Consider the following 14,974-nt stretch of genomic DNA (forward strand, 5'->3'; position numbering starts at 1 on the left):
TCCCTTGGGGACAGCACCCGATCCAGATGGTGAGGCCATCTGCCTGGACCCCAGAGGGTGGTGAGAATGGGGAGCAGAGTGCCTGTTGGTAAGGGGAGGCCTCCTGGCAGCTTCAGCTGAGCAAAGGCCAAAGGAGGTAGCCAGTGGAGGGCAGCCCAAGAGCCACCGGGAGGCCCCAGGTGGGAGGAGGATGGGGGTCAGGCCTGACCAGGGATGCTCACGTGCCTCCCTCCCCTGCGTTCCCTCCAAGGCTGACTGCCTGCTGGAGCCTGGCTCTGGTCAGCACTCACCATGTCCCCAGCATGCTGAGGGTCCTTCTCGTGACCCATGTTTGAAATGACCCTCAGGAGACATGAGACCAGCTTAGTGGATTTGGACCAACGTGTGTTTAGATGGAACAGGACGCACAGCGGGTTGGCAGGCCCAGCACACAGGAGGGTCAGTGTATGTGGGGGTCAGTTGCTATTTTGTGCTAAGTCCTGATTTAAAACTTACTTCAGAAACTTCAGAGCCCTGACTGACCCTAGAGGTACCGCATGCATAGCAGGCAGCTGGTGATGTTTGTTGACTGACAAGAGTTGAAAAACTGCCAGTAAAGTTCCACCCACATGACTTATGGGAAATTCTTTACTTTATGAGCCGGAAGAAAGTTAACTTTCCTCTGGTCGATGAGGGGTATTTCCTTGGTATTCCCCCTGGTATTTCCTTTTCACAGAGTAATAGAGTATGGGAACTGGAAAGAACCTCTAAAGATCTTCGCATAAACTGGTCATTCTTGATGATCCTTCTAGGCTCAGATATGCTGAGGCACTTGCCTGGGATCACAGAGCACTGGCTGTGGAGCCAGGCTGAGGCTTCTGGTCTCCAGGCTGCCTGGCCCCAGTGCGCTGACTTGTGGTAGCCTCCCCTCCCCATGAGACCGTGACTGCTGATGTTTTTGGCTTGTGCAGGACTTGGGGGGCAAGAAGACCAGGGTAACTGCTGGCAGGAGGCCCTGAGGTCAGCCCAGAAGAGGGGACTGTGAGCCCAGGGCATCTGCCTTCTGGTTGTGCATGACTCGAGTGCAGCCAGAAGGAGTCCCATGAGAGTGAACCACTTGACCAAACCGACGCACAAGGTGTGGCTTCCATAGCTAAGCTTTGGGGGCGGGTTTGGGCCAATGGCCAGGGCAGAGCAGGCGGGCCTGCTTACTGTAGGGACTTCATGGTGATGAGTTTGCAGGCGAACTATCCTTTATTAACCACAGCCCCAGATTAAAATTGTGTGTATATATGATGGGAGGAGGGCTTCCCTGGTTGCTCAGCTGGTAAAGAATCCTCCTGCAAAGCGGGAGACCTGGGTTTGATCCCTGGGTTGGGAAGATCCCCTGGAGGTGGGCACGACAACCCACTCCAGTATTCTTGCCTAGAGAATCTCCATGGACAAAGGAGCCTGGCAGGCTACTGTCCATGAGGTCTCAAAGAGTTGAACACAACTGAGCGATCAAGTACACCACACATGAAGGAAGTGGTACAATGACATGTTTAATGAAAACTCAGGAATGTACAATCTGAAGAAATCTTTAAGATGAGGCTTTTTTTTTTTTAGGAATTGTCCCTGCCTTTTTTTTAAAAAAGATTTTTTATTTTGGCTGTGCTGGGTCTTCGTTGCTGCATGGGCTTTTCTCTAGTTGCAGTGAGTGGGGGCTACTCTCTAGCTGTGGTGTGCTGGCTTCTCATTGCAGTGGCTTCTCTTGTTGCAGAGCACAGGCTCTACGGTGTGTGGGCTTCAGTACTTGTGGCACATGTGCTCAGTAGTTGCAGCTTCCTGGCTCTAGAGCACAGGCTCCATAGTTGTGCACACAGGCTTAGTTGCTCTTGACACGTGGAATCTTCACAGATCAGAGATGGAACACGAGTCTCCTGCATTGGCAGGCAGATTCTTTACCACCGAGCCACCAGGGAAGCCCCAAAGTTGAAGCTCTTAAACAACCAGGCACCTTTTCCTAACATAAAGAACCACTGGTTTATGAATTTATTTCCCTCATTGGGTGTCCGTGTACCAAGCAAGCTGCTGCCCATGCTGTTTCTAAGATGTGGACTAGGAGGAGGGCTGTGTTGGCTCTGTAACCAGTGTATCAGTTGTTGGCAAAGCATTTCCAGTTTCGAGACAGGCCATGGCTTTCTGCTCCAGTGCCCCCAGCCCTGCCACCCCCACCAGCAGGACAGGGGGAGGTATCCTGCAAACATCATACCCAGTGGGGGAGTGGACTGGGTCTGACCTCACCAGGAGTGGCATCCCCTGCAGGCCCCAACATCACACTGACCTCTGCAGGGAGGACAGGCCCGCACACAGGGCGCCCTGCCCTCAATCAGCACTGCATCCCCAGTGGGGCTCAATTATGCAGGAAACTCACTGAGCACACAGCCCAGGAGGCACATTCTCAAGGGCTTCAGGAACCCTGCCCATCCCACGAATGAGTCGCTGAGGAGTCCGGCGGTCATCCGGCCACTCATGGGCCATGGAGACCTGCGTCCTCCCTGGGACATGCATGCTGGGCAGTCCTGCCTGCTGCGGTACTGGAGTTGGTGCCCTGGTGGGCAGAGGGCCCTTTGCTGACTGCCTCAAACCTCTGGAGGCCCCATGACCTCAGCCCTTCACCTCGGCTCCCTACAGCTGAACTGCCCAGTGGGAGGAGGCGGGCTGGCGTGAGGCATATGCATCATCCTCGGGCAGAAAGTGAGACCATCCTGAAAGCACACGTCCCCGCTGTCAGAACAATGAGGCTTTACAGGCAACTTACTTTTGGAGAGAATGTGCCATCAGAGCATCCCTCCCCCGGTGACAAGGGTAGGTCACAGATCCTGAGTAGGACAGGACAGGCGCCTCTAGTCTGTGGAGAGCTCAGAGGCAGCCTTGGACTTTTTTCCTCTTCACTCTCCCAGGAGGGCCTGGCCAATCCCCAGTTCTCCCTCTGAGGCCCCTGGCCTTTGTCCTGGGCTGAGACTCAATCCACCAACTTCTGCGCCTCAGCTCGTTGTGGTGCTGGTGAGCTTTCAGGGCATGATGCATACCTGTGGGGCCGAGGCCAGGCATCTGGTAACCCCTGGGAGTAAGGCCAGGCCCTGGTGCTCAGCCAGTGCCCACACCCTCTCCTTGGGCCTGTCGGCCAGCTTCTCCTGCTGCGTGCCCAGGGCATCAGGGTATGGGGTGGGGGGGAGCAGGCAGGAGCCAAAACTACCATGCAGTGAGTAGAGCTTGAATTTGAAGAAGGAGGGCCCAGATGAATGGATGCGTGTGAAAGGGGTGGAGGCTCACGTTGCTGCCCCCTTAGGGGCTCCAGGGGCTTCCCCTGCTTGATTCCTGCATCAGTGAGGTAGCAGCATGGTGCCTGCCACCATGGGGTTTGGAAGAAGAAAGTGCTCATTCGTGCTTTGTTCTGTCACTCAGTCGTGGCCGACTCTTTGTGACCCCACAGACTGCAGCACACCAGGCCTCCTTGTCCTTCACAATCTCCCAGAGTTTGCTCAGGTTCGTGTCCATTGAGCTAGTGATGCCATCCAACCATCTCATCCTCTTTCATCCCCTTCTCCTGCCTTCAATCTTTCCCAGAATCAGGATCTTTTCCAATGAGTTGGCTCTTCACATCAGGTGGCCTAAGAACTGGAGCTTCAGCTTCAGCATCGGTCCTTCCAATGAATATTCAGCGTTGATTTCCTTTAGAACTGACTGGCTTGATCTCCTTACATACATGCTTAGCATAGGTATTTGGACAAAAGTATTAGGAACCATTATTAGGTATCTGACAGTTCACTGAAGCCCAGATCCCATAAGAATTACGGATTAGATATAGATGCACAGCTTCTATTCCTGAAGAAAGATTAAAAGGGGATTTGGTTTTGTAGTCTTAGAATAAGGACACTTAACATTGCCAAACCAAGAGTTGTTGCCTACTTGAAATGAACCTGGGCCAGTTGGCATTCTGTTTGTGAAACGATACCTGTTCATCTCCACACTGGAGGCTCCATTTCCTGTGTTCACCAAGAAATACGGGTGTAAAGGGGTTTTTAAGGTCTTAGTTTCACACCTGACATTTAGCCTGAAGGATGGATGGCGCCCAAGAAAACTATTCCGGTCAGAAGTTGGGTTTTTGCTGTAAAATATTAAGCCAAAATTCATTTTTTTTAAGTGTTGGAAGTTTTTCTTTTTTTCTTTCTTTTGCTGTGCTGGGCCTTTGTTGCTTCAGGCTTTCTCTAGTTGCAGTGAGCAGGGGCTACTCTTCGTTGTGGTGCTCAGGCTTCTCATTGCTGTGACTTCTCTTATTGCAGAGCACAGGCTTCTAGGTGTTCGGGCTTCAGTAGTTGTGGCAAATGGGCTTAATTGCCCCAGAGCATGTGGGATCCTCCCGGACCAGGGATCGAACCTGTGTCCCTTGCATTGGCAGGCAGATTCTCAACCACTGGACCACAAGAAAAGTCCCTCAAATTCATTTTTAAAATAGCAATAAACTCTACAAATGGAAAAGAATTTGTGACTCACCTGTAATAGCCATTCTGTAACTCTCCCAAGAGGGCAAATGTTACTGTAACTAATCAGGATGGGGGAGATTTGACACCTGAACACCCAGAGCAGCCAGGAGAGCTGGCTGATGGTACGAAAGGTGGACGTCCAAGTACATCCGAGTGGCCGTGGGCCATGGGCCCACGTGATCCAACCTCAGCTAGAATTATCTGGTATGGAATTCTACCACTAGTGCTGTCTTCTGAGACTGCCGTGTCCTCATCAGACGTGGGAGACTTTTTTCCAGTCCTTCATGCCCAGGGAATCTCAGCTGATGGAATCAGTTCAAGAGAAAAACTTGGGCACAGCCCATAAACCAAAGGTAGTGCCCACAGGAGGCCGGGCCAGCAGGTGGCCCTCAGGAACTGCAGTGCCCTCCCATCTTGGGAGGCAGGGGCAGCATCCCCACCTTGGGACAAGACAGGAGCTGCAGACCTGCACTTCCCTCCAGGGTGAGGTCACTCTGGGGACAGGCTTGACTGTTACAAGCTCCGTATTTCCTTCCAGGCCACATCTTAATAAATTACAAGACATGTTTGCCCGTGGCATGGGAATGAAGTGCACATTTATCTTTTTAGAGGATTCACTCTCTTTCCAACCATATCTCAAGTAGAACTGATGGGTCAATTTAAAGAAAATGTTATCACTTCATGGTCTCTTTGTAAGACTAGCAGTTGTGGCTGCATTTCTGGCTGCATCCACTGTCTTCTAATGTCTTTGCTTTTTATCACCTTAGACAAGTCCCGGAGATTTCCGTTTAATGCTAAGATGGGGAAAAGTGAAAAAGCTGGCTTAAAACTCAACATTCAGAAAAGTAAGATCATGCCATCCAGTCCCATCACTTCATGGCAAATAGATGGGGAAACAATAGAAACACTGACAGACCTTACTTTCTTGGGCTCCAAAATCACTGCAGATGGTGACTGCAGCCATGAAATTAAAAGATGCTTGCTCCTTGGAAGAAAAGCTATGACAAACCTAGACAGCGTATTAAAAAGCAGAGACATTTATTTGCTGACAAAGGTCTGTCTAGTCAAAGCTATGGTTTTTCCAGTAGTCATGTATGGAGGTGAGAGTTGGACCATAAAGAAGGCTGAGTGCCGAAGAATTGATGTTTTCTAACTGTGGTGCTAGAGAAGACTCTTGAGAGTCCCTTGGATAGCAAGGAGATTAAACCAGTCAATCCTAAAGGAAATCAACCCAGAATATTCACTGGAAGGACTGATACTCAAGCTGAAGCTCCAATATTTTGGCCACATGATCCGAAGAGCTGACTAATTGGAAAAGATCCTGATGCTGGGAAAGATAGAAGCCAGGAGGAGAAGGGGGTGACGGAGGATGAGATAGTTGGATAGCATCACTGACTCAATGGACATGAGTTTGAGCAAGCTCCAGAAGATGGTGAAGAAAGCCTAGGGTGCTGCAATCCATGGGGTCACAAAGAGTCAGACACGACTGAGCGACCAAAAAAAGATGGGAATAGCGTCTTCTGCTGACTACAAAAGCCTTTCTTCATTATTGGTTTGTTCAATCAGAGTTCCACAGAGAAGCAGAGTGAATAGAGAGAGATGCATTTATGTACCTGAGGGCCTGGGTTAATGCTCATCTGAGGGCCTAGGGCCTATGTCCTGTGATGATCACGGAGGCTGGAAGCCAAAGACCTTGGCACCGACAGGCTGAGAGAGGTCAGGGATCAAGGTGCTATCTGGAGGCAGAAGGTCTTTCCCAGGAAACATTGCTTGTTCCCTAGGCACTTGACCGCTGGCACCGGCCACCCGGCCATCAAGGCCCATGCTGCAAGGAGCCTGCTTTCCTGAAGCCCCTGCTTGTAGAGTTGATCACGTCTAGACACACCTTCCCCACAGCATCCAGACGAGGGGCTGACCACTGGCCCCGCAGCCTGGCCGAGCTGCTGCACAAAGCACCCATCACAGTGCACCCTGTTAGCTGGGCCCTGACCCCAACTCTGACCCAGCATCATCTCCGAGTAAAGATGAAGGGGCTTGCTATTAGTAAAGCGAAGGGGCTTGCTTCTGCTGATGTGAGATCACTGTGCTGCGAGCCACTGGGACAACCTGACCCCCATGGAGGGATGCTGAGTCCTCCATGATGTTCGTGCTTCTCCATGGTGTCTTGTAACTGCAAGCCCGAGGTATAAAGTCAGCACTGCTGATGTTCTGTGATGAGGAATGGGAGAGTGAAGAAACAAAGGTATTTTATAGGTACACACACGGCTGTATTCCTAACAGAACAAAGAAATCTCTGTGCCAACCACAGCCCTCGTGTCTGTAACTGCCTCTCCTACCACCGGTTCTGTTGCCCCTCTGCCCCCAGCGAGCAGCTCGGCTGCCGTGGTTCTGACCTGGGGACTCAGGGCTCCATGCTGAAGGGTCTAGGCCTTTAGCTGTCCTGCCTGGGTGGGCTGTTGTCATTTCCCATTGACCCTGAGCACAGGGCATTGTGACACTGAGATGCCCCAAGGGGTCTCCTGGATCCAGACTCACTGGATCTTCAAGAGGTCACTGCACCACCCTGTCAGGCTGCCTGCTTGTGGACAGTGAGGGGCAGGGTGAGACCAGTGAATTCCACGAGCAGGGGCCCATTGTCACGCTTGGCTTTTTTCAGAAGCAGTGCTGTGTAGAGCATTGTGATGCTGGGAAAGGTATTCCCTGAGTCCACAGACAGGAGTTTTGGCAGAAGCATTGCATGTGGCGAAGTCCAGAATAAGTGGCTATTTCAGTGGGAACTAAAAGCTGCCCCATCCATGGTGGAAGTGGTCCTGTGTAATCAGCCTGCCGCCAGAGGGCACTGACCGCCCAGAAGGCAGGCGTGTTGGGGACTCAGTGCTGGTCTCTGGCAGACTGGGCAGTCGGCAGTGGCCGCAGCCCGGAGGCTCTGGTGGGAGGATACCTGTGATAGTGAGCCCACACGTCGCCTCGGTCCCTACCACCATGGTCACTTTGATAGGACTGGCTGGGGAAAGAGCTGACTGGTGGCCACAGGACGGGTCACGAGACCCTCCTCGCTGAGGTCGCCCTGGGAGCATACACCCGGGACATGAGTTATGTTCGTGTTTTCTGCCCATTCAGAGAGGGGTGTCACGTGACATGAGAAAGCCACTTGTGTGGAAAACAAGGCTAGGGCTTGTCTATAAGACCTGTGCCAGTTTTTATGTAGAAACCTTATTCCTTACTGCGTATGTGGGGGGAAAGGGGGTGGGGTGCCCATATTCCGTGCAGATGGGAGGCAGAGCTACGTGTTTAAAGGGTTAGGCTGAGCAGAGCGCTCCCGGTCGCTGCTGGTGGGAGTATTAGTAGAAGATGGTACACGTGCTCTGGAAGAGAGTCCAGCGGTTTCTAGAGACATGAACCCAGCCACTCACTCCTGGAGGTCTTCCTAGGAGAGAGGGAAACTCATACCCCACGGGCTCCGGAATGAGTGTGCAGAGCAGGTTCATTTGTGACGATTCCGAGAGTGACACAGTGCAGAGATCAGGCAGCTGTAGGGGGGACAAGCGTGTCTGGTGCATGGCACCGGGGACAGCAGAGAAGTAAAGGGAGGAGGTGCCAGCTCACACTGCAACAGTGTCATTAGAGCCAGGGTGGGAAAAGGACACAGACTGGGTTACACCGCTTCTGTTGGCAGTTGTCACACCAGCCCGTCCTGGCAGCGGGCAAGCCCAGAACTGCTTCTGGTCAGTGGAACAGAGCCCCCCTGGGGTGGAAGGGCCCATCTCAGCAGGCTGACGGCACCCCCACCAGAGGGTCCAGGGACCTCATCACAGAACGAAAATGAGCTTTTCTGCTCATCAGCAAAGGAGGGGTCTGATGGGGGGTCTGCAGGACCCAGAACCCTTGGCAGTGTGCCTCACATACTCACACCCCTACAGGACCCTCTCCCCAGAGACAGGCTCCCCCGTGACCATAAATCCTGGCAGCACCTCATCAATCCTTGCTTTCCAGAACTCACCCTTTTCCTCATTGCACACTGGGTGGCTGCCCTCAGCCACCCGTGTGCTCTTTGACCCACTGACAGCAGAATCTTTGTGGGCACTTACTCGGTGGTGAGCCCTGGCTTGTACCCAACCCCAGAGCTGAACAAGCCGGTGCTCCATAGGGCATCCTGGAACCCGGAGGCAGGGCCCATCGAGGGGCAGCAGAGAGACACGCAGGGGAGCTGCAGGCAGCTCCTAAGCCTCCTGTGCAGAGAAGTCTGCCTTCCAGCCAGACACTCATAGTTTGTTGGCACACTCATAGGGCTCCTCTGTGCCGATGGCAAGAAATCACTGCTGCTGAGGTGAGACTGGAGAACAACAAGCTCCATCCCAGGGAGAGATGGGTGCCCCTGCTCTCTGCTGGCCTGAGTCCCAGCCCCAGGGCACACGCTGGGAGAGGGTCCAGGGCCTCCGCTTTCGGCACCCCCAGTAGAAACGGCCCCAGGAGTCAAGTTGTGGAAGATAAACTCACCCACAACCCATAGGCAGCCCTCCCTGCCCTTTGGCGTGAACAGCTAGCTCTAGTTAAGCCTTTCCCACATCCTCCTGCCAGGACTGCTCACGAGGCGGACTCTGCAGCCCTCCCTCCATCTGCGAGGCAGCCGCTTCCTCCCTGTTAGATCAGCAGCTCAGAGAGGAGCCATGAGGGGCCACTGGTGACCTGAGTTCACTGGGGTCCTGACGCCTTGAGTTCTTCCAAATTTCCGTCCTTTCCTAATCATTCTAATGTGATGATGACAAGTTGGCATGCGCACGTGGTGGCAGCTCTTTAGAGTTTAGGAGCAGAAGAGCGAAGTCAGGCCTTTCTCAGGGAGGAGCAGCCAGGACAGGATCTGGGATTTGCAGGGCTGAGGCCGGCCGCTCCGAGCTGGTGCCCAGGTGGTGTCACCCGACATTGCCTGGAAACCGCTGTGCTAAGAAGGACCTGAGTCCAGGAAGACAACTCCAGTGTCCCTGAGAGCTGGCAGGGCTGGTTGTCAGTGCTAGTGGAATAACAGCTTCAATCCCTACCTGAGCCTCTGAGCTCCTGCATCCCGCTGGCAGAGCCCCTCTCGTGGGGACAGCCCCTCCCCCGTGGCGACTGTCCTGCCGCCATTTTTCTGGTTGGATGAGGTAGTTTCTATCTGTCTGTTTTGTTTAAAAACATTTTCAGAGGTACCTGCATTTGGCACACCTGAGTAGATAAAGATGTGTTTGATCTTCCTTGTTCCATTCCAGAGCCCTTTCTGGAGGATACCAGGTTTTACAGAGATTTCATCTGAATGCATTTCATTTAATCTCATACTTTGTGGTGGCCTCACACTTGTTCTACAGAAAACAAGCAGAGGCCCATTGGAAACGTACATTCAAGGCAAGGTTGTCCTGGTGGAGGAAACCGAGAGCGGCCCAGACACAGCCTAGAGCCAGAGGGCTGTTCTGGCTTCACGCCTCTGCAATCTGCCCTCTGGCCTGACCTCCTCGGAAGCAATCTTAAAGACATTAGTATTGAGCTATAAATTCTGCCGAGTTAACAGGCCTTCCTGCATCAGGGTGAGGAGGGAAAGGAGCAGGTCAGAATGCTGAGTCCAGGGAAAGCTGTGATGCAGTGAAAGCTCAGCATTTTAACCCTCCCTCCCTCATCTCACTGCGTTCTGCCCAGTGACTTCTTGCCTGGGGACAAGGGTACTGCCCAGAGGTCTGGTCTGGCCCCGCTCCAGAGCCGGGCTCCTGTGGGAACTTCCCCGGTGCAGGCACCACTGCCCATGGGTCTGGGTTACAGCACAAATTCAACTGGTGGTCCATGTGGGGGATGGGGTAAAAAATAACATACAGAGGCTGAAGACCTGAAGACATGTAAGTGGACAGAGCAGATGAGAGAGAAACAAGCTCTCCCAGAAAGGAATGCTCACCAAGGCCCAGAGAGGAGAGGTTTGCGGACAGGATGGGCTGCGAGTAGGGCTGCAAGGAAGGGATAGAGGGACTGCGCTCCCAGGGAGAGAAGAGGGATGTGCACTCCCAGCCCAGCCCACCACCCCCTCCCCAACAGCCCCACTGCCCAGAGAGAACCTGAGGGAGCCACTCTGGGAGGCCTTGGGACCCCACCTCCCACTGGGGCTTGCCCACTGTCTCACCCCCCGACCACTCTCTCCTGGGGTGTCTCCTGTTGGGGGAAGACGTTTCTCTCCCCTTCTGGGACCTTCTGGGAGATTTAAGAACTGAATAAGGTGTATCAATAGGAGGATATCAAAGTTTCATAACACGTGCATGTGGGAGAGACCCAGGAAAAGTGAATCACCAGAATGGGGGAGGCCTCACCTTGAACACCATCTCTGCTCAGGACACAGGAGGATGCTGGTGGTGGTGGAAGGGGTGGGGCTGGGACTCATAGAACAGGAAAGAGTTTCACATGGAGATGGGAAAGCTGGTGCTTGCTGAATGCTGGGCCAGGCAGGGACCCTGGACACAGAGCAGCGTCTTAACAGACAGACCACAGGCTCTGCCCTGTACACACACCTGGTCTCACTGCCATCGCCCTGGGAAGCCCCTTCTGGGAGCTGCCCTCTACCCACCTGCTTCTCGGCATTAGTGGAGGCTCCTCCTGAGTCTTCTGATTCTTAAAAAGAACCATAAACAGATTATGGTATTATATATATATATACACACATATATATATACACACATATATATATAATCATAAAAGGGCTTCCCTGGTAGCTCAGATGGTAAAGAATCTGCCTGCAGTGTAGGAGATCTGAGTTCGATCCCTGGGTTGGGAAGATCCCCTGGGGAAGGGAACAGCTACCCACTCCAGTATTCTGGCCTGGAGAATTCCACAGACTGTATGGTCCACGGGGTCACAAAGAGGCGAACATGACTGAATGACTTTCACTTTCACTTCACATGCCAGAGAGATGGGACTTGGGGCGACACACGCAGGCCCCTCACTCCTAACCACTGTCTGTGCAGCCCAATCCCACCAGCCCAGCAGCTCTCCTCCTGGGGGCGCTGCGTCCCCACCCCCTGGAGCAGCTCGCTCCAGTCAGTCCACAGAGATGCGGGAGGTGCGGTCCTGAGTGGGGCTCCCCTGGGTTTCTAGAGGAACCTTCCTTGCCTCTGTTTGGACTCATCACCCTGGATTTGGGGTGTGGCTCCCACTTGGGATGAATAAATTGAGGCTGGCAGGATGGCAGTTTTCAGAGTCTGCGGGTATTCAGACACAGGTCCAGGGGGGCTTGGCTGCCTAGAATATGTACTAGTCGACCCATGGGTGCCAGACTCCCAGCCGCTCCTTGGGGTAGTGGGTGCGGGGCCCCTGCCCATTCGGAGTGGGGACCCAGCCTGGAAATTTCAGGACTTCCCAGAGCCCAGGAAGGACCTCGGTTCTGACCCATGAGGGCCTGCCCTCACTCGTGACTGAAGAACCCTGTGACCTTTTTAGGGCCCACCCAGCTGGCCCATTTTGGCACCAGGGAGGGCAGCACCCCTCTCCATGGCTCTCCAACGGCTTCTGGGTCATTCTGTCTCCATCTCCTCATCCCCTGTGGAGACCCATGCAATGGGAGTTGTCAGCCCCCAGCTTCCCAGAGCTGCTCCAAGCTGGTCATGTAAGCCCCCAGGTTGCAGAACCAAGGGTGGGGGCGATTGGGATGCAAGAGTAGCCCTGGGTGCAGAAGGCCATTGCCAGCGTCTGCCTTGGGCTGCTGGAGGGGAGGGATGTGCAGACCCTGGGAGCCTGACACCCAAGCAGTCCTGCGCTGTCAGCCGGGGGGCCTCTCCTCGTAGGACGTGGGGCAGCCAGTCAGAGCTTCACAGCCACCGCCCTTCACCTCGTCATTTCTCAGCTGAATTAAACCATAGCCTCTTATCCCTGGTGAAGAGCGTGACCTGCTTTGAGAAGCTACCTGTACCTGGCCTGGCAAGTCCAGGGGCTTCACAGAGCCCAGGAGGCACCTCTGTTCAGAGCCATGAGGCCCTTCACGGCCCAGCAGGTGACACTCCTGTTGCGGAAGGGCCTTCTCCTTCCTGTTCTGGCTCTGTTCATGGCCCCCACAGCTCAGCGCAGGGAAGGGGCCCCCTCCACCACATGTGTCACCACAGCCTGTGGGAAGCACGGCATCACACTCGCATCCCATGAGGACTGCTGTCCTAGAAGAGACTAGGTCCTGGCACTGTTTCTCTGGCTGAGCGTGGCACTTCCATGCCCAGACAGTGAGATGCAGCCGTGGAGGGACACCCGTGTGTCACTGGGTAGACTGGTGGCCTCAGAAAGCAGTCTCCAGCCAGCTCTAGTAACCATGGTGACGAGAGGGTGTGGGGGACAGCAGACAAATGTCTGACATGTCTTATTTCATCCAGTCCCCAGGCAGCTCTCGGGGGCAGGGACTGTCATCACCCCCACTCCACAGGTGAGAAAACAAGGCCCAGGGGCACTCGCTGGGAGGAGTGCCAGGTGGTGTGGCCCTCGCCCTCACCCTCTCATGTTGGGCCCCAGCCTGGCTTTGCACCCTGGGGCCCTTAGGGCAGGCACCTGTGCATGGGCCTCCTGCCTTCGCGGAGCCCTGGCCACAGGGCCTCCTTCCCTGTGCTGGCCTTTGTGACACCACCTGGTGCAATGACAGCGTCATGGGCTACACAGCAGAGGTGGGACCACCAAGGTCCAATCCAGCACCCCAGGGTGCTGACACACCCCAGGCGTTCGGGCCACCGAGTCCTGGCCCTGGGAGGCTATGACGGTGAGGAGTGGGGGATATCAGCACTTGCTCCTCTGATGAACCGAGGAGCACAGGGAGATAATCCAGCTGCCCTCCCAGACCTGCTGAGCTAGAGCTCAATGTAGCACCCGGGTTTCCTGCTATGGAGGCTGCTAGCTGGTCCACATCACACCACGGCCCTCACTGAACATGGGGTATCTCTAGGACAGCAGCGTACGCAGGACGCTGTTGCAGTGTGTGGTTACCCACAGTGCTGGGGGCTGGGTGTGGGGGAGGCCCAAGGCTGGCAGGAGAAGTTGGGGCTCAGTCCCAGGAGCTCCAGGACTTGAGGCAGGTTTGGGCTGGGTCAGCCCTGGATGTGTGATTGTGCTTGGGACACTAGCTGGAGACCCGGTGGGTCAGCAAACACTGAGTAAGGCCCTGAGGCGCAAGGCAGTAACTCCTGGAGAGTGAAGGAAGAGCAAACTCCCCCACCCTCGCTCATCCTGCTCCAGCAGTTATGGAACGGGCAGTGTTGGTGTTGGAGAGTGGCTGGGATTCTGCATCCAGACTGCCAGCTCCCCTCGATCCCACTGCCCCTGCCTCCAGTACCACCCCATGTCCACCAAGCCACTCCAGCCTCTCAACCAGGCCCCCGAGGAGTCGTCCACCATGTTGCTCTTCTCACAGGCCCCACGCACCCCTCTCCTCACCTCCTGGCTTTTCACCTGGACCTGCCCAGCTGGCTGGCAACCAGCCCAGCTTTCAGGCCACCCCAACCCCACTCCTCCAAAACCACCTCCCTTTCCATCAGCGGAACAACAGCAGAAGTTCTCTCTGGTACATTATGTCTGGTACCCTGTGTGCAGAGCAACTTTTACAAGTTCTGCTTTCATTGTTGTTTCCTCTCAAATTAAGAAGAAACAACATTTGACATAATAAGTCAGAAAATGCCAAGGTGTGTAATAAAATGAAGTACCGCCAAGCCCCTTCTGCACCTGCTCTCCTGAGCCAACATCAGCCATCTGGGGGACTAGATCTGCACTTCCCTGATGGCAGCGATGCCCCCAGGCCACTGAGTACGGACTGAATCAGAACTTGACCCATGACCCTGAACTCCTGTCTCAGCTGTTGGAAACGTCCTTCGGCGTGCCTGGCGGAGTGCATGTGTGTGGCTCTGTCTGTGCCCTGTGCTCAGAGGTGGTGGGAAGAGCCTGCCCTGCCCACAAGGGCACTTGGGCCTGCAGGTTGAGGTTTTCCTAGGGAGTCGGGGCTGAGCCTTGCAGACCAAACCATGTCCATGTCGTTGCCACCCACCACACCTGCCCAGCATCCAGTGTGTGCCCACCAGTGGCTTTAAATGTCCTGTGAGCAGAAGCGAGGTCACAGGGTAAATCTGTGTGAGAGAAGTGGGGCCATCTAACCCCGTGGATTAATGAGGAACAAACGGCGAAGACGTGGCACTCAGGTTTACTTCGATTAATTAAATGAATTGACTCCCTAAAAAAATTAATGTCACATTTTATAAATCAAATTCTGTTCTCTTTGACTTCTTTTAATTTCAGAGATAATTTGCCATAATTTTAATTGACTTTTAACTGGCAGCAGTTCTTCATTTAAGCTTTAAATTTCTTTTTCCTTTGACCAAGTTTTTGTATTAACGTTCTAAGGAACAAACTCTCTAGGGACAGAAGCTGTCATTTTATTATTTTTAAGATGTTTTACGGTTCTCCTGTAATGAATGTATATCTCTTTTATAATACTGGTTTCC

At 53.9% G+C, this 14,974-nt stretch overlaps 1 protein-coding gene across 5 annotated transcripts in view; it reads left to right on the plus strand.

Moving 5' to 3' along the window:
* Positions 1-14,974, plus strand: part of SH3RF3 (SH3 domain containing ring finger 3) — a 157,584-nt gene that overhangs the window by 132,518 nt on the left and 10,092 nt on the right. The window contains exon 9 of one of the 5 annotated variants that reach the window (XM_081593025.1): positions 5,276-6,815. The exons of the other annotated variants lie outside the window; for them this stretch is intronic. Within the exon in view, the coding sequence (XP_081449151.1) occupies positions 5,276-5,335 (60 nt within the window). The 3' untranslated portion in view covers positions 5,336-6,815. Of the gene's footprint in view, positions 1-5,275; positions 6,816-14,974 lie in introns of those variants that run through there. 5 annotated transcript variants of the gene reach the window in all.

Source organism: Giraffa tippelskirchi, chromosome 4, assembly GCF_054371585.1.
Source record: "Giraffa tippelskirchi isolate mGirTip1 chromosome 4, T2T-mGirTip1v1.2.pri, whole genome shotgun sequence".
Classification (NCBI taxonomy): domain Eukaryota; kingdom Metazoa; phylum Chordata; class Mammalia; order Artiodactyla; family Giraffidae; genus Giraffa; species Giraffa tippelskirchi.